Consider the following 22195-nt stretch of genomic DNA (forward strand, 5'->3'; position numbering starts at 1 on the left):
ATCAACGGAACCAATTGCACTGGCATCCCGCAACTTATCTGTGGTAATGCCTGCCTCGTTCCCAAAACGATGTAGGTCTCTGTCATTTCATTTCAAAAACGGGGTTTACAGATAAAATAGACTTTAATGTTGAGCTATTAAATCAGATTTGTTAGCAACAAAAATTCTCTCTCATTTATGCCTAGAAAACCAAATTCTTTTTAAATAAGCCATCTTTTCTGCAATTCCAAGCAAAAAATTCCAGTGGCCACCGTGCCCAGGCCATCAACCGTTCTACATGTACGTTTTAAGTGTGTACAATGGCCAAGAAGAATTATTTATAGATTTTTACGTTGGGTTTAGAAGGATCGAAACTGGGTGATATGTGACAAATGAGCACGGATTCTTTCCCCATTAAATTACTCTAAACTTAAAGTTCTCCCTTGGCCATATCTCAGCCAATTTGTAGCACATTCGATTGATTTTTCACTGGCTATACTGTAAATTCTGAAAAATTATAGATCCTTGTTAAGTCATCACTTTGAACTCTATTTTATGTTTGAAACTGTGTTACAAATGGTTAACAGAGAGCGATTTCAAACAGACACCTTATATTTTACATTCTACTCTTCCTATCTTTAAAAACTTAAAAATTAATTAGAATGAACAATCTACCAGTTGAAATAAGATCTACATATAAATTTTTAATTAAAAAAATGTTTGAAAATTTACAATCTAGAAACTGTTTGAAAATCACTGAACTTTGCAAAATTGGTTGTTTGGTCCATAGAGCATTTCCATTCAACGAGACACAATTTTATTGATGAATATATAGATCGCTGCAACAAAAAGGATGCCTTCACTCCTTAGTTATAGAGTTTTGCCTCCTCCTTGAAGAATTTTGCTTCGATTTGTGTTTTTAATAACGTTATTGTTGTTGTTGTTTTCTGTAATTGATTTATTATAACTTATGTAACAAGTTGCTGTATTGTGGCAGAATTTGAATTAAATCAAATGAAATCAAATCATTCCTCGCTGAAGTGATAGCACTTTCTAAGGCTTTTCAAAACTAAAACATTTCAAAATCTAAAAGTAATATAAACTTTGAAAGAGTTGGCGAAAACACGTTATGAAAGGGGAAAATTTGACTCGAAATTGATCTAGGAAAAAGGACAAGACTCGCAATCCTGCATTGCTGAAAGTCTTTCGAGCATTGTTTTTGAATGAAAGAACGATTTTCCGCTTTCGGTTAGCAAGAAAGTTTCAGAACAAGATAAACAAATATTTTTTATTAGAGATTTCTGTCGAAGGGGATCACATTAAATGCTATCGAGCTAGGCGCGCAATATGGCTGCCTTGCTGCTCAAAGAGAAAATTCAAGTCGAGACGAACCATGGGCCATGTGAAATTCACTTAAATTTTGGTAGTATTACAAAACTCGATAATTGAAGTCTTGGCTCCTCCTTGAAGAACTTTGCTTTGACTTGTGTTTTGAACAACGTTATTGTTGTTGTTGTGTTCTACAATTGATTTAATTATAACGTATATAACAAGTTGTTGTATTGTAGCAGAATTTGAATTAAATCAAATAAAATCAAATCATTCCTCGCTGAAGTGATAGCACTGTCTAAGGCTTTACGAAATTAAAAATTTAACAAATTATTGGTATCTTAGGCTTTACCAATACGATCAGCTTGACAGTGAATTTTAACTTCTAATTTTTAGATATTTTTAATTTTGATATTGTAATTTGTAATTATAATTTTCTTTTTAACATTAATTTTAACAGGACCTTGACTGATAGCAGCTTCTGAGCAAGCTGACCAAGCATATTATCCTGTATAAATGTAGATTATTATTGTTATTAAAACACTTCAAGGTCTGAAAGTAATATAAACGTCTAAAAGAGTTGACGAAAACACATTACGAAAGGGGGAAATCTGACTCAAAATAGATCTAGGAAAAAGGACAAGACTCACAATCCTGCATTCTTATTAACCCTTCTGATTACTTTGCCGTTTTTCATTAGCGCAATTTGGTTGTTGTTTTGTTGAAAGCCTTTCGAGCATTGTTTTTGAGTGAAAGAACGATTTTCCGCTCTCAGCAAGCAAGAAAGTTTAACCACAAGGTAAACAAATATTCTTATTAGTTGTATGATATTGCATAAACCTGTTTCAAGGTGAATTTAAATGCTTTTTTATCCTGTATATCGCTGTGTCTTCTTTGTCAGGCTCCCAGAAGGAAATTCAGTCTAGGCCCTTTTGAGGTTCTTCTGGCAGAAAAACCTGGGAAACAGAACAGGAAATTTATATTCTCTGCCTTGGAGTTTGCTGTATTGTACAAAACTAACTATCCATAAAATTCCGGAGGAACATTTGAAAACATTAGATGGGGTCTTTATATGCAAACGGGGGTCTCTGTACAAAAAATATACGGAAAGATGTAACTTCTTCCAGACAACAAATTTCGCTTATAGTTATGAAGTAATTAAAAAATGATGTTGCCAGTGCTAGGCACAATGCCTTTTTCATGACTCAATGTCTTTAACATATCAAAATCATTTAGCATCAGAAAAAAGATATCCAGCATGCCTTCTTGTTCATTCATATAATTGTTTTATTTAATATTGTCCTAAATGCCTGTTTGTAAGATTTTTCTATAGCAACTGCAAATCCATAAATCTGAAACTTTTTGCTAGATGGCTATTCGACAGGACAGATTTGTTGAATTCAGCAAAGATGCGATCAGAATTGAAGATGCTGCAACAGTGCAGAAGAAAGCTTTCTCCAAAGCAATAGGCTTTGGAAATGTCTTACAAAAGACCGAGGAAGAGGCTGTACAGATGTTAAAATGTGATAGACGCGAAAACGACCTATTAAACGAAGCTTGGGAGAAGGCAAAAAATGAGCTGGAGAAACGCCATATCAAGCCTGGTGATAAAACTGCCTTTCTTTCCGCTCATTGTCAAATTGCTGTATTCGCATATACCTTGGAAAAGCCTGACCTGTATCGGTATTTCAATATTGACAGTCGCGGAGTTACTAATTTTTTTGTTTGGGAAAACTTTCAATACAAAGGTTTATGGTTACTTTTGCATAAAGCTGTGGCATCAAAAGCAGCCATTTATGATGCACCTTTTCTAGTTTATCGAGCATGCACGGCGGAGTTCGCAGTAGAAATTGGTTCAAAAATAATGTTCCAGCAGTTTACTTCTACTACCAAGAATAAGAAGGTGGCCGAGAGCTTTTTGAAGAAGAAGCCTGGGACTATGTTTATTCTAGAGGTGACCGTTGCCCTGGCTGTGGAAAGTTTATCTGCCTACCCATCCGAAGGTGAATTCTTAGTTTCCCCCAATGATGGATTCACAGTTACTGATGTAAAACAAAATGGAGCTACGAAGGAAATTTATTTAAAAGAAACTGATTTTTCTTTCATTGTATAGATTCAAAAACAGCAGTTAGTTTGATCAAGATAAAATAATTTATCTTGGTTTGGTGTTTTTTATTTTTCTACGATCTATGTTTTGTTTCCTGCCTCTGTTATCTTAATGTAAATCCATTCAACAGAATTTTTGCCTCAATATACTTTTGAAAGCTTTCCTTGATGTTACAAAAAGAAACCCTATAAAGGGGTACACAGGCCCACCGAAAGGGGGCAAGGAGGCAATTACCCTGTGCTCATAAGCAAATAGGTACCCGCTGGTAATTAAACTATCTTTATTTGAAGTTATCTCTTACTAACATGTGAAATACCAATCATATCCCTACTGCGAAAGCTAAACAATGCATTACGTACATCCATTTTCCTACGAACTTCCTTGGCCCAGCTTTACTCCATCCACTCTCACATCCATAACTTGTCCATCAATGTTTTCTTCTTTTCCAAAAACCATCACTTTGCTCTTCTCTGTGCTGATCTCCATACTAAGTCTCTTTGCAGCAACTTCTGGCCTGTGATTTCTCTAAGACCATTTCCACTCTCCACCATCAGATCACTGCCATCTGCAAACCGCAGGTCTAATATCCATTCTCTGGCACATTTGACACCTCCTTCATTATCATCCAGTGCATCTGTCACAATTCTTTCCAAGAACAGATTAAACAAGGCTGGTGATAGCAAATAACCTTGTCTTACACCAAGATTGGTTTTAAACCATTCACTGTAGTTATCACCCACTAATACCTTGGATCTTGAACCTTCATACAATTTCTGGATCAAGGATGTTATCCCTTCACCGATGTTATTCCTTCACTTTCCCATGATGTCCCAAAGTACCGTATGCCAAACCCTGTCAAAAGCTTTTCGGAAGTACGAAAGATAAGCTTCCCTGTATCCCTAGCCTTTTCCCTAGCCTGTACTCCTTATCAGTGTTGTAAATTGCTTCACCGTACTTCATTTTATGATGGTTACATGAAATTTAATCAGAGTTAGTTTCACGAGGGGCTTTTGACCTTTAACTAATTTGCTTGAGATTGTTTTTGTTTCCTATTTCTTACGGTGTTTTGTGGCATGATTTCTCACGTTAGTTTTGTATCCGCTCTACTAGTTTATGGTCAATGCGAGGAGTCTTTCGGCCTCCTCCCGAGGATTTGATTTGTAATTCTAGGGTAAGATGTGTGGCTCGTAGCGTTTTCATTCCCTTGGTTAATTTAGGGGTATTTAAGGTCTTACATTGCTTGGTGAAGCCTCAATACAAGCATGCTGGTTGAATTTTCCCAGCCCTCCCTCCCTCATTTCATTTTTATAGGGAAATTTCATTCCGGTATAGCTTTGAGATTTTAGTTTCTTTTACGGCATCGTTAAAAGCTCTCACACCTTTAGGCATCTTTTATGCTGTTTAGCACTTTTTGATGCTACTAGGTAGAACTGGCGCATAGGCTATTAGTGAAGAAAAGAGGCTTTCCTTGTCCATTCTTTCCCAATCATCAATCAAATGTCAGGGTTATTGTGTAACTTCCCTTAGTGACCCCTTTTCTGTTGGAGGTTTATGGTAGGTTGCGCGATTTGCGCTGATGTACCAACGACCTAACTCGCTCTTGATGATGTGGGAACGTAGCCTCATGACTGACCTTCTGATGTCTATGACATGTTTTTCTGAGGGAGCTTTTGCCCTTCATTTTTTATTTGTATTTTATTCCCGAGTAAGAAAATTAAAGATGCATTTTTCGGGTTATTGCTTTCGGTAAGCTGGGGCACAATAATCTGTGGCTCTTGGTGGCCGGAAGTGACGTTCCTTTCCCATTCCTCTCCAACATTGGTAAACATCGAAACAGCAATCATCATCCTCCTCGAGAGAAGCATTGTTGCTGTTGTTACCCCTTGTTTTATGGTCCAACGCTTACAGTATGTCATGAAAATAACAGTTTGTCCACGGGTTTTTTCATTGCAAACTCCAAAATGAGCCAGCTGAAGTCATTAGCTGTGGTAGATAGACTTGAAGTTGACACGAGTCATGGAGAATGTGAAATACAGCTTTGTTTTGGGAGTGTTACAAAGCTTGAGAAGAAAGAGAAGGTCGATGTTTTGATGGTTTCTGCATTTCCAGGCATGTCGTTCCTCTTCCTCTTTGGCAAATTATATCAAACTGTATACCATATTAATGGCCTTATTAAGAGCTATCGATTGGTATAAAGTATTGATATGATGTATGGTTACTGAGAGGTGCGAAACTGCAATAGCAAAGCGCCAAACCCTTTTCTACTGAATATTCAGTTTTCAAATATTATTTCCATAAATATTAATTTCCAAGACACTCTATAATGCGAAGAGCCAGTTTTGTTTACCAAGAAAACATATAATTTTGAAATTCATCTTGCTACAAAGAACAATGGTTAACCATTTTTAAACCATGGTTATCAATAAAGACAGAAAAGGTGTATAAATTGATTTCTTTTTGCCTTTAAGCAGCACAATGATAGAGTGTCTTAAGCTTGTAGAATTTTACAATTAGAGCTTTAAAAGCAGTCTTAAAATTTTCAAATATTGTTACCAGTGCAACCATTGCTCAACCATGGTTGTTGACCATGGTCAAAGATGCATGAAGTACCATTGCCAACCATGGTAAAACCGTTGTTATCCATGGTTGAGCTATGAATGTTTTGATCATTCAGGATAATAATATCATAGACATTGACATACATGACATTTTTTAAGACATTGGCCACATTTTTTAAGATATCTTTTAAGATCATGGCTCATAACTCATTTCCATTTAAACGGTTTTCTCATTAATTACCTCATTATGCACAAAAACAATACTTCAAACATGGAAAGAGGCTGATGGGCCCCGAAAATCACAATAAACTCAAAACATTTCATTCACAGCAATAATTAACTACTACATTTCTATTAATACTTGAACCACAAATAACAATTTTTTTTACAAAAAAGAAAAACTACATACAGTAGATAGTTCAAAGTTTGGTATATTTGCTGTCGGACATATGAAAAGAACTCACAAGGAGCTATCTAGGTCATATGCCCGATTTGATGTGTATAGGTGTAGGTGATCGATTTCAAAAGAAGAATTTGAATGAAAAATAAAATAAAAAGGAGGAATATCAAGATAATATAGGGTTAGTATAATAAGATATGTTAATTGGTCATACGAAAAACACAATAGTGAGATGCATGGTGGTAATATATGTTTAATGATAATGTTCATAATTGGGTTCAAATATAACATCCAATTTTGAAATCAGCACCCTCCAATTGACCAAAAGCACTTGGTCCCATAAATTTTGCTCTCGGTTGACCATTCCCCTATTCTCTGCCTGGTCTAGTATCTCTGTACAATATTCGGCAGGTAACTAGAGTTTGAATTACAGGTTTCATATGCAGCCTGATATATAGATAAATTGATACACAGATATATAGATTTTCTTTGTGAGATTTACATCAGCAATTTTGCTTTCTTCGTCATCAGGATTTTATGAAATAAATTTTAATTTCCCTTATCACTCTAAATACAGATATCTATGCACCAAATCCTGCTTCCGTAATTGGTGCACTCTACACTGATTTGGGTATAAGTGTTGAGGACCTTGCAAAGGATAAAGAAGAGGACTTAAGACGCTTGCTTTCTTGTTGGTGGTCCAAGCCTTTGCCAGATGATTGCAGTTTTGGAAGAATCCTATGCTTTGAAGGTTGTTTCAAAAGACAAGTGCGGTCTCCTGTAATTGTAAAGGATGCCTTTAAAGCCTTGGTATCTATTTGCAAGAATAATGACATCAAAGTCATGACGCCACTACTCACTTCATCAAATAAGGTACACTATCTTGATTATGCTTTCATATCTATCAATAAGTGCTTATAATTCCATCAGTACCAGCATTTCCCCTCATTGCAAACACTTTGGTTACAAACTAAGGATACCCTCACCTGTAGAGTTTAAGAAAGAAATGTGGTAAGGCAAAACTGAAAAAAATCCATACTAAAGTTTTACTCATTAAACTATACAGTAGCTGATAATTTGGAGAGTTTTTTTTGATAAAATGTATTGTTTCCTAGCTTTTGCTGGAATCAAGCTTGATATTTATTTATTCATCATTTGAAGGATTATTCACATGAGACTATGTTACGTCTGATGGTGGAAGCTGCAATACACTGGATGCAAGTCGGTTTGCCCCTCAAGATACTAAAGATTGTTATTTTGGCTCGATATGAAAGTGAAATTTCTCAGCACCCTCTTCTTAGTTATTTCAGAGATTTAAAAATGCAGTGGAGTAGGATATTTATGCAAGAGAAAGCAGAGCCAAAGGTTGTGATTTTATGGCATTGTCCTTCATTTCATTCATGTGTCAATGGATTGTTATATTTCAATTGTATTAGCGTGTTAAGAGGCTCAATGTGATTATTTGATGTTCCTGTAGGTGCTGAAACATTCTCTTAATCCTTATTAAAAATATCAAAATATGCACATAATGTCTGTTTCCTAATTTGACTAGCCAGTTCCTTATTTTCATATGTCTGCATTTTTAATGACAAAGCAATCATTTTTGCTTGCCAATGTAAATGACCTCACCATTTTGTAGTAGCACACAAGGGGTATTTTAATTTTTTTCCAGTGCATCTATAGCTCTTTTATGTTTTAAGATGAGGAATTGAAAACAAATTTTCAATGTTAGTAAAATTAACAATTAGTGAAATTAGTTAGTATCAATGTTAGTAAAAAAAGTAATTGACTATTTTTTTCAAATTTAACAAGTTATTGCATAATTCAGCAATTGTTGAGAAATGATCAGTTTTAATCAATTGCTGAAATCTAAGTTCTTCAACAGGAGCATCCTATCAACTATGATGTGTATCTATCATATAGTCCCAAAGATCAAGATGTTGCTGATCTTGTTCAACAAAAACTTTTGCAAAATCACTCAAGCATAAAGATATTCTCCCAACAACAACATGTGAATGAAGATGTTTCCTGGCAAGATGAAGTTTATGATGTAAGTTCACAAATGTACATTATTTTCTGTCTAAACCTCTGTCCACCAACTGTCTAAGCCTGTTTTGCTCATCTTGATTCTCTCAAAATCCAGTCATTCCATTCCTGTTACCCCTTTGTGCTTGTAAGACCCATTTTAAGAATATTTGCAACCCTATCCTATTCATCCCTAACTCCTCCTCCTTCTGAAATTTCCGAAAAACTGTGAGTTTTTCACCCTAATTATCCTTTCATATTTACTCTATTGCATCTGACCATAAAGCTATGTCAAATTCAATTAACACCAAGTTTATCAAAATGGTTGGAAAGCTTTTAAGAAATTCTGGGTGTTTTGACATGGAATGACCCTTCTATACGTTTGCATTTTCTCGAATCAGAACACAAAGAATGGCCTTATTGCATTGAAAGCTATAAAATTGTCACAGAAAAATTACAAACATTCTTCTTTTGATAGAAGGTGGTTAACACACATGATTTTTAAAACCAAATTCGTTAATTTGACCATAATATCAGCCAGGGTTGTAGTGGGATCATTGTTGTGCACTTGGCGTGAGGTTCTCTGATGCTTGAGAAGAGAATTAATTACAATGCCTACCATCAGTCATGGAAGTTTAATGTCAGTTTTCAAGGGAAAACTCAAGCATCCCCTCTCCTCCTTGGAACAATGTTGGTGTGCGTTTAGATAAAGAAGAAGATTAGGCCGTACGTCTTTCTCTATCAGCATTTTTCTGGAGAGAAGAGGTTGGGGAAGTAGTATTCGGAAAAGGAAGTGAAAAATAGAACAACACAAATTGCAGGGTGCTCTAATTATTTTTGGCAGGCATTTTCGGTCCAGTTTATAATGTATCTTTCTAGTTTGTGGCAAAAGGATGGGCATTTACCTTGCTTATCAATCAGCCATCATTAATCTGCTTCTATCTGATCAGATTTTATTCAGTTCGATATGCCAAGATAAGAGAAGGAAAATAACTGTTCCTTATAACTGGATAAACCTAACCTTGTTTACCCAAGTAAAACATTGAATATTTTGCTTAATCCATGTAGGTAATGGCTGCTTGTGCTCGAGTTATCGCAGTATTAACCCAAAATTACGTCACTGATTCAAATTGCTTGGAACAATACAACATAGCTCTCTGCTGCACCAGAAGCATGGAAAGGGATTACCTCGCTCCTTTTTACGTTGACACAATCGATAATTTGCCGACGTATATGAGTCTCATTCAATATATTGACTGCAGGTACTATGATAGAATGTTGTTTACGTTCAGATTAAGCTGATTAATATAATTAAGATGATGAATATCTCACACTCTACTATTCGAAAAGGAATTTCAAGTCTTTTTACCACTTTCATTCTTTATACACACTTTTCTAACTTGGTTTGGCGTACAAACATTTATTTCATTTAAAGTTTATAACATTAAGAAAATTTACTTACCTTTTTCTAATCTTGGAATTTGCTGATTTCAAAACAAATCTCTTTAGTCTCTCTAAGTTCATATGAAGGATTAGAATTTGATTGTCAAGCTACATTGTGATAATTCGAGAAAGCCTGTTATAACATCTTGGCTTTATTTGCGTTCCAAATCTTTATAGTTATCGTTGCCTTTATAGCCCATCAGACGATGCAAAAATTTCCAAGGCATGCATGGCGGTAATCAACTGGCTACAGACTCATAAATCTGAAATCCAACACTTAGTATCAGAGACACAATCAGCTTTGACGATAGGGTCGACAAATGATTGCCCCAATTATGATATCTTCATATCATATTCTCACGCGAACACCGATGCTGCTCAAAGAATAAAGGACCAGCTTTTGTCTCTTCACCCAACTTGGAATATATTTATCGACGTCGCAGAGCTCAAAAGTGGTACAGCTTGGCAAGCGAAACTTTATAAAAGCATTGGTAGGTTCCCATCATCCCATTATTTATCTGTTCTGCCAATTGTATTGAATTGTAATGTCTGCTAACTTTCATTTTTTTGCCTTTGTCCCTTGAGGCAAGTCACAGTTCCGACGGCGCATTTTTGCCTCAACTAAAGGCGCAGAGATAAATCAACAGTATGGGGTGCAAAGAGAATGGGGCACTCCTCTATTTAGAAATGGAAAGTATAATGGCAAGGGAATTACGCATTTAGCATGAATGAAAGTTAATATATATTACGATAGTGTGATAGTGTTTATGATTAGCTGAAAAAGTAAATTTTTGCAGAAAAGGGAACTATTTGGCCTCAATGGATTAGTAGAGAAATGTGATATGGAACCCTGTTCTGATTTTTTTAGAAAGCATTGTCTATTCATTCCAAGTCCTTTTGAGTCCTATCATACTAAAAAGTGTCTGATTGAGAACTTTTTTTCAAAGATTATGATACAAAACTGATGTTTATTAGTGTTTTTCAATCGCATTACAAAATTCAGAGATCTAATGACGATTTCACCTCATTTGTAAACGGATTATTAGTGATGCACAAGTCTGTAAGTTTTAAAATTTGAATATATCTTCAATGTGTTTTATTTCATCTATTTTGCTTAATCTATTACTTATTTTCAGAATAGCTTTTAATTGTTTATCATAAATGTTTTTCTTTGTTACCTCCATAGAGTCTTCTCGTACCGTCATCGTTCTAATTTCGCAAACATATGTCAAGTCAAAAGTGTGCCAAGAGGAGTATAACCTTGCATCTGCGATGCATTCCGATTTCTCCTATAACACTAAACTTCTTCCTTTGCTCGTTGAAACGGTTGCTGATTTGCCCTCGTGGTGCAGAGAACATACACCTATTGACTGCCGGGATATTTCTGATCGATCACTTGCACAGTTGATTAAGCGAGTGGACGCTTTTCGACGTAAGTTTTTGAAAGAACCCTTCATACAAAATGATAGTTTACATTTCTATTCACAGGATAAAAAAATTAATGATTTATATGGGTGTACAAGTTGCCCGACGATCGCATTAAGTCTGAAATTTAGGGGTGCATCTTAGAATCGTCAAAACGCCAGAACGAGTGCAGCTCTGCCTTTACGGCACTGAGTGCTAACCGGTAAACAGTTTTGCTTTACGCAACTAGTTAAATTGCTCTCGCATTACAAATTGGCCAACCGTTGCTTGTTGCATTCAAGTAGCCTTCAACCTCTATTTATTAAATGTTTTCAGGTATGTTTTCAGTGTTCCAACTGGGGCAAGTAGCGCCCACATGTGCAAAGTGTCTCCAAATTACTTTTTATTTATAGTTTAAACATGACATGCCAGTAAAAATCAATGTGACTAAAAATGTTAGAATTTCTTTGTATTTTTCCAGGGGTTTCTTTTTCATTTTCTGGAAACTTATACGCTTCATGAATTTAGTGTGCCTGTTAGCGAAAATATTAAAGGATGAAAATTTCAAAATTTGAAGATTTTCTATCGGCAATAGTTTTAGAAGCGATTTGAAGACCATTGGCAATCGAATTGAATCAAATCTTTAGAATTTCAGCCACTTGAAAAGCGCCTTTGATTTGTGATTTGTTATCCTTACAGATTTCAATGATTGGAAAATTTCATTCAAGTTTAGCACCAAACAGTCTTTAATATTCGTTTTCTTTTTCTACAAAACCTACCATTTTTTTTCAGAATACGGCCAACTTGACAAGCCAAAAGTAACTTCTATAGAAGATGTTACTTCTAATTGGAGAACCTATCATTACCAATCTGGCTTGAAATATCTTAAAGGACTGGAATTTCAGGATATGATTGATTTCAAAACAACACAGATACTTCCTGGGAGTGGATCAAATAGCATTGCATTATCCTACCATTCTGCTGAAAATGACCTTGCTCAATTTCTGTCCGATCGACTCCGATATTATCTACCAAATGTGAAGATATCGCATCCTGAGCCAGCAAAGGTTCGCAGCTCTGTGCTAGACGAAGCATCTATCATTGTACCCCTGTTATCCCGTGCTTATACAAAATCAGCCGAGCTTTCAGAGGAACTTAACATCGCCCTGTGCCGACAACGCTCGTGTAGCTCCTGGCTTTTCTTTCCTATCTACACAGAGAAACTTCCATCGAAGCCAGCTTACTTTCGGTTACTTTTGTCTCTGTTTTCATGCACTGACGAATTATGGGAAAGCAATGCATCTGATGCAGGCTGGTCTACGAAACAGAAATGCCTAGATGCTGCCGCACGCCTTATTTCTTATGTTCTAGTAAACGGGTCAAATTTTATCGGTTCATTCAAGACGCTTCTCAGCACGGAAGAGATTTCTGAATGTACACTGCAGCTGCGTGCAAAAACAAAAATTGACCCTACATCCGGCAACAATCCATTTTATTTTTAGATCTACATCAACTAAATATAACAGGAGTCCAAAAAAGTTGTCAACTTTAAAACTTTCTTCGTTTTTAATGAGTTTTTAAAAAGGGCGTGGTCGGTAGATTGGGAGTATTCAACTAGTCTTGATCTTCTCTCCTTGCAACTCTGCTTTTCCAAAACGTTTTAAGAAATTGTTGCCTGTTTCTTGAGACATGTAAAGTTACATGCTTTTATCAATTAACAGTACAATTTAACTTTATCAATTATTAAATGTTAATGCCTTAGTTTTGCAGTGTAAAACAGGTCTGCAAACACACTCATATTGAAAAAAATAGGAGGTTTATAAATATTATCCGATTGTTTCTATGTTAGTCAGACTGTATTTTGAAAAACAAAAGGAAATTCGATTTCTTCAATTTCCTCAAGTTTCCAAAAAAATTTTGTTACTTTCCTCGATTTATTTTTGTTTCTACAGCCTTCCTCCTGCCAGAGGCCGTGGGGCCGTGATATTTTCCTGACTCTTGAAGACAACATACCTGAACAGTTATTCTCCTTATTAAATTATTCAGTTTAAGAATAAATACAAATTTATTAAGCCGATAATTTGTATATTTAATACATTGTGCGGAGAACGATACCCATACACTCCAAATTAGATATAGGGCCCCAAAATTACTTAAATCAAGTTTTGGAAGCTGTACAACAATTATCAGGGGGTAGCCTGTCTAGTGGCTTTGAAGGAACGTTTTGTTACTAGTTCATAAAAACTTTCCTCAAGTGTAAAGTTGAGACATTTTTATTACTTTTAAAGCAAGTTGACCTTCTAAACTGTCAAGAACACATAATCAGCTGACTGCAAAACTCATTTGCTGGCTAGAAAATTTGAGACCTTAAGTACCCTAGGAAAAAAATTTATTATCATTTTCTTCTTAATAAGCTGTTTTATGGAGCATCAAGGCCAAATCATTCCAATCTACAATAGCAAATTGAAAACAATGAAATAAATAATTATAAATGTTACATATGATAACGGGAAAAGGTATCTGAAAATTTTGTCCAAGGGATGTATTCTGGGTTGGCTATGCATCGTTTTCTTTTGGCTTACTGAAAAACGTCTTTTTCTGCTAAAGGTGCTGACTAAAACTGAGCAACATTTTGAAGCATGATTGCAAGTCTCTTTTCTTGCCGGACAGCCTTCTCCTTTGTCTACCTGAAAAGAAGATGTGGTTTTACATTTTGAAATCATGGCTCTTGACATTATTCGCAAATATTGCTACTATGCTGTAGATGTTAAAAAGTTTTTGTTTTCTAATTTTTTTACGTGCCTTGAATGTAATCTTGTGTTCATATCCATATGAAGGTTTGAAACTGAAAACTGTGTGGAAGCTTTCTAACCTGAATACTTTTCTTCATTAGAAATAAGCTTTTTTGCCTTCACTTTTGTTATCTTTCCAAACATTTATTGCTATTTTAAAATTTTAGTGACGGGAAGCTCTCAACTATGGCATTGAAAAACATATAAACCTATAATTTCGGGGCTGTCCTTTTCATTTCGATCAAAAATTATTTCTCACTCGATTACAAGCCACAAACACTGGTACAGGATGTGCCATTTTTCAAGAAGAGAATAAAATTCGCAAAATGAAACACGCTCACAAATTTTGGGGTTGAATTTTTGGAAGACCTTGATTTTTGGGGTATCATTTTTATAAGAAATGTATTATATTTTTATTTACTTGAGGAAATGTTGGATTTTTGCAAATTTGAATTAAAGTTAAGGGTATGTATTTAATATTATATCTCAATTTTGGGGTAGGGTTTTTGGAATATTTATAAATTTTAGGGTATGTTTTAAAATTTCATGATGGCACACCCTCAGCCTCTGCCTATTGCAGTTACCCCCGAATAAATCTTGTTTTTATCTCATGTTTATTTTTTTGGCAGTTGCATGTAATGTTGTAGATTTTGATTTTATGTCAGGACCGCTGGTTATTCACAGTCCTGTCAATCTACTGTGGTGTCCTGTCGTAATATTTTGCGTTCAGAACCTTTTTTGCGTATAAAATGGTAATTAAATCATAAGGAACCCGTATTTCCTTTCATACGTTTTCCATTTGTTTCAAAACAAATTGTGAATGAAAATTTAATGTAAATAACAAAAACAAATGACTAATTATGAACACTACATAATGAAAAACAGTAAAGTTTACAAAGATTTATTGAAGGAACTACCAATCCAAACTTCAGTCTACAAAATTACAATGATCTTTCAGCTTCAAATTTCATAACTTTGACAGAATATACAAAATTAACTAACTCGTTAGCCAGAACGTTCTCGTGAATTTGACTGTAACACGTTCGAAGTATTTCATATTTTTCAAAATAAGCATATTGAATTGTAATTTAGGTTTAAAAGGCATTTTGAAAACGAAGAAAAAACGTGAGATTTTCAGCTAACGCCGTAAAACTTGAAAAAACCAACGAAATTACGTAAGACTTACGCAAAAACGTAAGACTTCACAGGCATGCGGGTCTTTTGCTCCCTTGTTTTGTAAATACAGCAGTGGCGTACCCAGGGCTGCATGAGTGGGGGGGGTCTGGGTCGCAGTCCCCAGAATTGTTTTTGGACCACACCCTTCAAACACTCGCAAATGCGGGGAAACGCCATTTTTGCAAAATTTTCCCCCATTATTTTATTCATGTTAGCTACGGTAAATAGCAAAGCATTTTACAATTGTTATTGATACAAGCATACAGTATACAAAACCCCCCCCCCCCCCAATTGAGTTTCACATCGTTTTTGGACAAATCTCGAGGACCATATTTTAGAAAAGTGGGGGGGGGGTCCGGCCTATTACCCCCCCCCCCCTCGGGTACGCCACTGAAATACAGCAGTGTATTTAGCATTTTGTTATTGTGTCTCTTTATGGAATTGTATAACAAAGGATTTAATCTCGGCTTCATGTAAACTAGAGAGAAATTTTAAGGCAAAATAAACTCATGCTGGCACCAGTGAGGTAGCTTAGAACTTTCAACAATTGTTTAAGTATGAATGCTAAAAGTTGATATTTGCTGGATTACCTCTCTTTTGCCTCGACTGGTTGATCCAACAAAGATAAACTGAATCATGACTGCAATCACAAAAATATTTGAAACATTCAAGAAAATCTCGAGACAGTTGGCTGTGCCATAAAGCTCGGCAGACGAACGGACATGTTGCAACATGCTTGTCAGCGTGAGAAATGTAGTTACAGGAAGGGCAACTCTTGCAGGTGTCACTCGGTGGTTAATCCAAAATGAAACGCCACTGAGAAAGACAGTGCAAATGATTGGAAAGTAATACTCCATGATGTAGTATCGTGTATCCCTCTTGAGAAAAAATGTTAGTACCACTTTGTCGAATATGCCTAGAGGGTAGATAAAAAAGGTGTTAAAATGATTCTTTCATGCTGAATTCAACGGAAGGAAAACTATTAAGAAAAGATGTCAAACTGATGTTTAAGGTTATCGTGCTTTCATGTTTGCTCAAAATAATACCCTGAATGCAATCAACCACTAGTTAGAGCTCTATAAAATGTAAAATTGTTATACGTGAAGTCATGTATTCTACGAATGTGCCCCCACCGTCAAAACACTATCCTTCCCCGTAAAGAGTGACAGTATGCTCTCTTAATTTTTGGGCACCAAAAGAAATCAAATGTAACAAAAATAAAAATATTGATGTAGAAACGCATATGTTGTAGAAGTAACTAAAATTATGTTACCGCTAGTTAGCTTTTGAGTCTATTGTGGAAAGGGGTTAGTGATAGTCTCAATAAAGATCAGTGGGCTCGGGCCACTTTTGCATACTCAAAGATTCAGATAAGCCCGGATTTTCATGAGATAAACCTGCAGGCTACAACAAATACACTAAACTAATCATAAAGTCTCAAGTAAAAGAGCGTAAGCAGAAGAATTTCTTGCGACGGGGGTAAGAGAAATATTTTTTACATTTCTTCCCACCAAGTTTAGAATCTCTGGCGTGGGCCCTGCCTCAAAGTTTGGAGAAGGGCGTCCATTTCATTTGGGAGGAGTTGATAAATTCGAAAGTTTATAAAATGTGAAATTTATGATTCTTGATAATCTAATTTATTTGTAAATAAAGATATACAAACCACTGACTCCATAATCAATTTGTTTTACTTCCACCTTATATCGATCCAGAATAAATTTTGAGATTTTGAACGAGTCGCTTATGGTAACAGAGGCGTCTTTAGTAGTGTTTATAAGGCCGAGTCGCAAGCTGCTAATAGTGTACCCATCTAGAGCAAAAATATAAGGTCAAATTTGATTGCAATCATTTTAAAAAAAGTAAGAGCAGAAGTCACGAGAAAAACTGCATTCACAATATACTCAAGAAAATTTGCCGACGTGTGTTATCGTATCATCGTAACAAAGATTAAAATGAATTTGATTTGAACAATGATTATACCGTATATTATTCATAATTTGAAGCATAGTTATGGTCCTGACTAGTGACATAAATACAGGCACAAGGTCTTCGCTAGCCATACAACTTACGTACAACTTTATTTACCTAATTTTTCAACCCCAGTCGCTCTATAAAGCTTCATTTAGCAATTTTTGAGTCAACACGTAAAGAAAACCATAGTATCTGTTGAAGGAACCCAAAATAGCACCTGTATTAACAAAACCTAACTATCAAAAGGATATTATCCGTTCTGTGTTTGTGTCAAAATAGTTTTGGCGCAATGGGAGTAGAGAGACTTCACTACACATTTTATTTATAAGAAACTGGCTATAAGAAACGAGTACTGGACAGTCAGAAAAAATTAACAAAACTTCAGTCCTCGAAGCAAAAAAATTAAGAAACTATTAAATCGTGATAAAACTGAGAACAACGAAATTTTGTAAAATCAAAGAACACGATTGCCCTGATGGCCTAGAAATTAAGTCACAAGGGATAAAAATATACTTCCCACGTATAAGTAAACGTCAGAACGGAAGCGAATCTCTCGACGTGAAAAAAAGGCCACGAACATTTTCATAACATCATTCATGACATCATAATTAAGAAACTCTTAAAAAACAGTGAGTATTGACATTTTCGGAACATTAAGAAACTGGAGTACTCAACATCGACCTTTGTTTCTTATCAAAAATGAGTGTATTTCTGGCAAAAAATTTCTGGCGATGTGAAAGTTTGATAACACAACGTCAAACGTTTCTTATTTTTGATCCAGAAAGGATATTGGGAAAAAGTTGATGAAAAGATTTGAAATTATGAGCTTCTAATAGAAGGTTTCTTATAGAAATGATAGGTGTATGTTTGGCGTTCTCGTACATTGCTGTGTACTTACACGATTCAATGTTCAATGGGCACTCTTGTTTATCAAAAGGAAACCTTTCCATCGACATTTTGCAGGATAGAGTCACTCTCAAGCTGTTTAGAAAAAGAAACAAATGTTTAGAAAGCTAAAAACTACTGGGATTTTCAAATAAACGTTTGCAAGCAACCTAAAGTTATCAATTAAAATTGATCTCTATTTTAATAAAAATAAAATATTAAAATTAAAATAAAAATGTTCTAAAGGATCTTAAATTGTATCTGATGCTATTTCATGCTATTTCATGATGCTATTTCTGATGCTATTTCATGCACAGGAAAAGTTCCTTAATAAAATGAAACATATTGTATTTTGTAACATATTGATATGATTTATAAGAAAGAAGAGAGCTAGGCATATGTTAGAAACTAAAAGTCCGTAAATCAGCAAAAAAACACTGGGAGGTCCATGAAATACTATCACTCAAAGGGCAGGCAACGTCAAGAAAAATTCAGAGTTTCCTTTCGGACTTTCATTTGACACAACCAATCCATATTTGGGTAAAATATTCAAAATGTGCATAGAAATAACCTGATATGATAATTAACAATTCCTTGCAAAGAGATTGACACTGATTCCTGTATCGCAGGGAATGTATCATGCTTGACTCCTTTCTCGTTCAGAATGGAGATATCTGGTTTCCATATTGCCGATACCGCATCACCTTGCAATATTAATACCTCATCAGAATCTTCGTTAGTTAGTTTAAGTCTGTTGTCCATCCAAGTTTCTATCAAACCAAACTCAACATAGAGATGCTGAAAAAAGAAGGCTTAGCACGGTTTTTCAATGCTCTAGGTAAAATGAATGTTGGACGAGATTAATGTTATATTGGAAGCACTACCCTGGGTTCAAGAGCCACAGAATTTCGAGCGCAGAAATGGAAGGCCAAGCGGAGGAGCATCTAGCTTCTCTGCCCCCATATTCCATTTCTGCGCTCGAATTTATATGGCTCTGGTATCCAAGGTATGGTAGTACATCCTATGGTTGTACTAAATTCCGTCAGACGATGTTCAACGAAGATTTTTCTGCGTGACGTCGTTTTATCTTCCTTACTTTTCAATATCTGTTCAGCTCTATAGATAGCTTTAGGGATAGGCTCGTAGAAAACAGCATAGCCATAGAGAAATAGTTGATCATTGTTCTTACTTCGAAGTCAATATTCTTCCAGATTACGTTAAAGATTTTTCGTAAACCTTTTGCAGTTACATAATATCCCAGCATGCAATTTTTATAATCCGATACTCATTAGCCCCTAAAACAATACACCACAATCGTATGCTATAAAATTGACAACATTAGCCCTCTTTACACTGCACCTTTTAAACTGGGCCGAACCAACACTGGTAGGAAAAATGAATTATCTCATGTAAATAAATTCTAGGGTGAGCCCATGCTTATAGCACCTAACGCAAGTATTGAAAAGATATATCGTAGAAATTATATCTTTTACAAATTTTTATGCGTGTGCCTAATGCATTATATTTTCAGACAGTCCAAAAAAACCAAAAGTGAAAGGTTACTGCTAGGATGGGATTGCAATATGATTTGCTTCGGGCATCGAATTCAGGTTGGTTAAAAAATTAAAAGAAATCTTTAGCAATAGATACCTGCAGCTGAAGTGCTTATACAGGCTTCACGTTAAGCAAGAATCAGAAATTTTTTTAATCGATAAAAACACACAAATCCGGGACGTCAGTAGCAACCTAGTGGGTCAAGACGACATGAAGTAAACATGTTCTTTATGTCAATGAATTTCTTATAATAAGATAGCTAAAGTGTCTTTTTTGCCCTGTAGGCAACACAAAAAGGATAGATGCTGGAGAAGCCTCTCTAAGAATGCGTTAAGCAATTTGTCAGAACATGAACGCAACGAATGTATGCAAGTTGATAAGGCGTAAACAGTGCGTTATATCAATATAACAGTAGAAGTCTTAAAGAAAAAGGAGACCGTTTAAACTTACATCGTTTATAAAAGTCAGAGGCACCATATTCAATATTTCAAATCCAAGTCTGGTGGTGAAGGTTCCATCTACAAATTGATAACATAGCTGTAGCTTAACAAAGGAACTGCTGTAAAATTTTATGATCAAATAACAGTGATGAGGAAATAAAGAGGATCTTAACAGATCTATCATTCCATAGGAAATACAATCGTCATTAGCAATGATTTTATATTTTGTCATTTTCAAAATTGTAACGTTTTCGTCTTTTTTCACACCCTTGTGGAAATTGCATAAATATACCAAGAAAGGGTAATGTGAAATTCAACAACACTAATTTTAAGCTGATGGCGAGAGACCAAATGGTACCCAAATAGAATGTAAATTTCAGAATGTCTACCGAGAAACCAGCAATTTTATCATATTCGATTAATTTGAAAACATAGTACCACCTGCCGATCTTATAGCTGATTTTAAAAAGAATGTTAAACAGTTGTCTACGAATAATTTTGATGCTGCATATTTACAGCTTTGAGAATTTTTCACGTACTTGTCGACCGTGGTATCAAATCTCCTTTCTTTGTATCGTAGATATCCAAGATGTTCTTCATTTGAGTAGAGTTCAAAGCACATTCTCCGTCGTTTCTAGAAAGATATATTTTCCCTAACGATAAACGACAGAAAACAAGAAGCAACTTAAAATTACATATTTCATCAGTTTTCATCTCTACATCACTTTAATTCCATTTGTTCACATTCAAACATCTGCATTTGCTAACGATTGATGTTAATGATTGTTATTCGTATTTTGCAAACTGCATTCTTTCTTTAATTTGATAAGCCTGTAATCTCAAGAAATCTTTTTTTTTTGAGTTTATCAAATGTGTTTTTGCATCTTGTTTGAACAGACTGATCAATGAATCTACGACGAAAGACAGTAAGCGTTTAGCTTAACCGTAAAAGTAAACCTTTGCTTATTGTTGAATGAATTGTCAACAGTAGCTCTTTTCTCACAAAATGGTGAACGCTAACAACTACAAATATCGTTTTTTTTTCTCAAAGAAAGGATGTTACTGAAAGAGTAATTCAATCTAGCCATAAATACCACAGTCACTTCAAGCATGGCCCGATTGACGTTTCAGTGTTACACAACGTTTGCTGCAGCCAAGAGCAACATTACGTCTGCCATGGAAATATATAGCTATAAATGAAACAACTGAGAATGCTTTTCACACCTACCTCAGTAAAACTAGCAAAAGTAGTTTTGCAGCTGCTAAATAACTTTTCATATTCTTTAACTGTTAATCACAAACGTCGATTTGGCAGCAGACTGGGGCTTCTGATGTTTACGATGTTATTTCATGTTTATAACATGTGGCCGTATTATCAGGTACTTTTGCACTTGGTTGCTGATGGCAGAATATATCAACCACTCATTATATACACAATTGTTCCATTCGTATCAACAGGCCGCACTATTCACTACTATTCTCTAAGTTCCAGTCATCAACCTCAAATGCACTGATTCATTCCAAGATGTTGATAACATGCTAAGAGTCGTTATTCTAGTTACAAATTATGCTTTCTCTCTCTACAAATTCAGTCAAATAAAAATCACAAGAAAGTAAACCTGTAACTACAAAAACAATTCGTGTTGACCTTTGCAAATGCTGTTTTTATTTGTTCATTCAGCAGGCATAAATTCCATTTAATCAGGTACATTATCTGAGACTGTTGATATTTTGCCAGATTTCTCAAATACATTATCTAATTAAAAAGCAAAATTTGCGTTCTTTTGAGCCAACAAAGCATCTTCTTAATTTCTAGTGTCGTTTAAAACACTGTTTTGAGTACATTCTTTGACTGTTGCCGACTAATGGTTGAATCTTAAGGTGTGAGGATGGCTCAGTTACTAGAGGCGCTGACTACGATCCCAAGGATCCGTGGTTCGAGTCCCTGGCATAATCAAACTTTCACCCAGAGTGAGGAGAGTCGCCAGCTCTCTGTAATTCCAGGCAAAGAAATCACGAGGTGTGGTAACATCAAGAGGAAGGACCAGGACACTGCTCGATAAGCATAAGCTTCTCATTGTCCTAGAAAGAACCTTAGGATGCTAAGTAGAAGCAAATACAAATACAAAATC

At 35.4% G+C, this 22195-nt stretch overlaps 3 protein-coding genes across 3 annotated transcripts; 2 read left to right on the forward strand and 1 right to left on the reverse strand.

Annotated features, from left to right (window-relative positions):
• The first annotated feature begins 152 nt into the window (after nt 1-152).
• Nucleotides 153-5109, forward strand: LOC135686308 (NAD(P)(+)--arginine ADP-ribosyltransferase 2-like). The gene is made up of 2 exons (XM_089109007.1): nt 153-2107; nt 2678-5109. The coding sequence occupies exon 2, from the start codon at nt 2678-2680 to the stop codon at nt 3419-3421; it is 744 nt and encodes a 247-aa protein (XP_088965133.1). The 5' UTR covers nt 153-2107; the 3' UTR covers nt 3422-5109.
• A 122-nt stretch (nt 5110-5231) lies between these two features.
• On the forward strand, nt 5232-12859 carry LOC135686385 (uncharacterized). The gene is made up of 8 exons (XM_065202605.2): nt 5232-5524; nt 6951-7246; nt 7535-7738; nt 8259-8423; nt 9467-9660; nt 10037-10332; nt 11028-11273; nt 12038-12859. The coding sequence occupies exons 1-8, from the start codon at nt 5377-5379 to the stop codon at nt 12745-12747; spliced, it is 2259 nt and encodes a 752-aa protein (XP_065058677.2). The 5' UTR covers nt 5232-5376; the 3' UTR covers nt 12748-12859.
• Nucleotides 12178-22129, reverse strand: LOC148960134 (gamma-aminobutyric acid receptor subunit beta-like). The gene is made up of 8 exons (XM_089109006.1): nt 21292-22129; nt 20603-20697; nt 20074-20141; nt 18641-18867; nt 18083-18165; nt 16877-17023; nt 15804-16129; nt 12178-13932 (listed from the first exon to the last, which is right to left on the reverse strand). The coding sequence occupies exons 1-8, from the start codon at nt 21339-21341 to the stop codon at nt 13696-13698; spliced, it is 1233 nt and encodes a 410-aa protein (XP_088965132.1). The 5' UTR covers nt 21342-22129; the 3' UTR covers nt 12178-13695.
• Nucleotides 22130-22195: the final 66 nt, after the last annotated feature.

This window comes from Rhopilema esculentum, chromosome 6, assembly GCF_057945365.1.
Source record: "Rhopilema esculentum isolate cy_ngs chromosome 6, ASM5794536v1, whole genome shotgun sequence".
Taxonomy (NCBI): Eukaryota; Metazoa; Cnidaria; class Scyphozoa; order Rhizostomeae; family Rhizostomatidae; genus Rhopilema; species Rhopilema esculentum.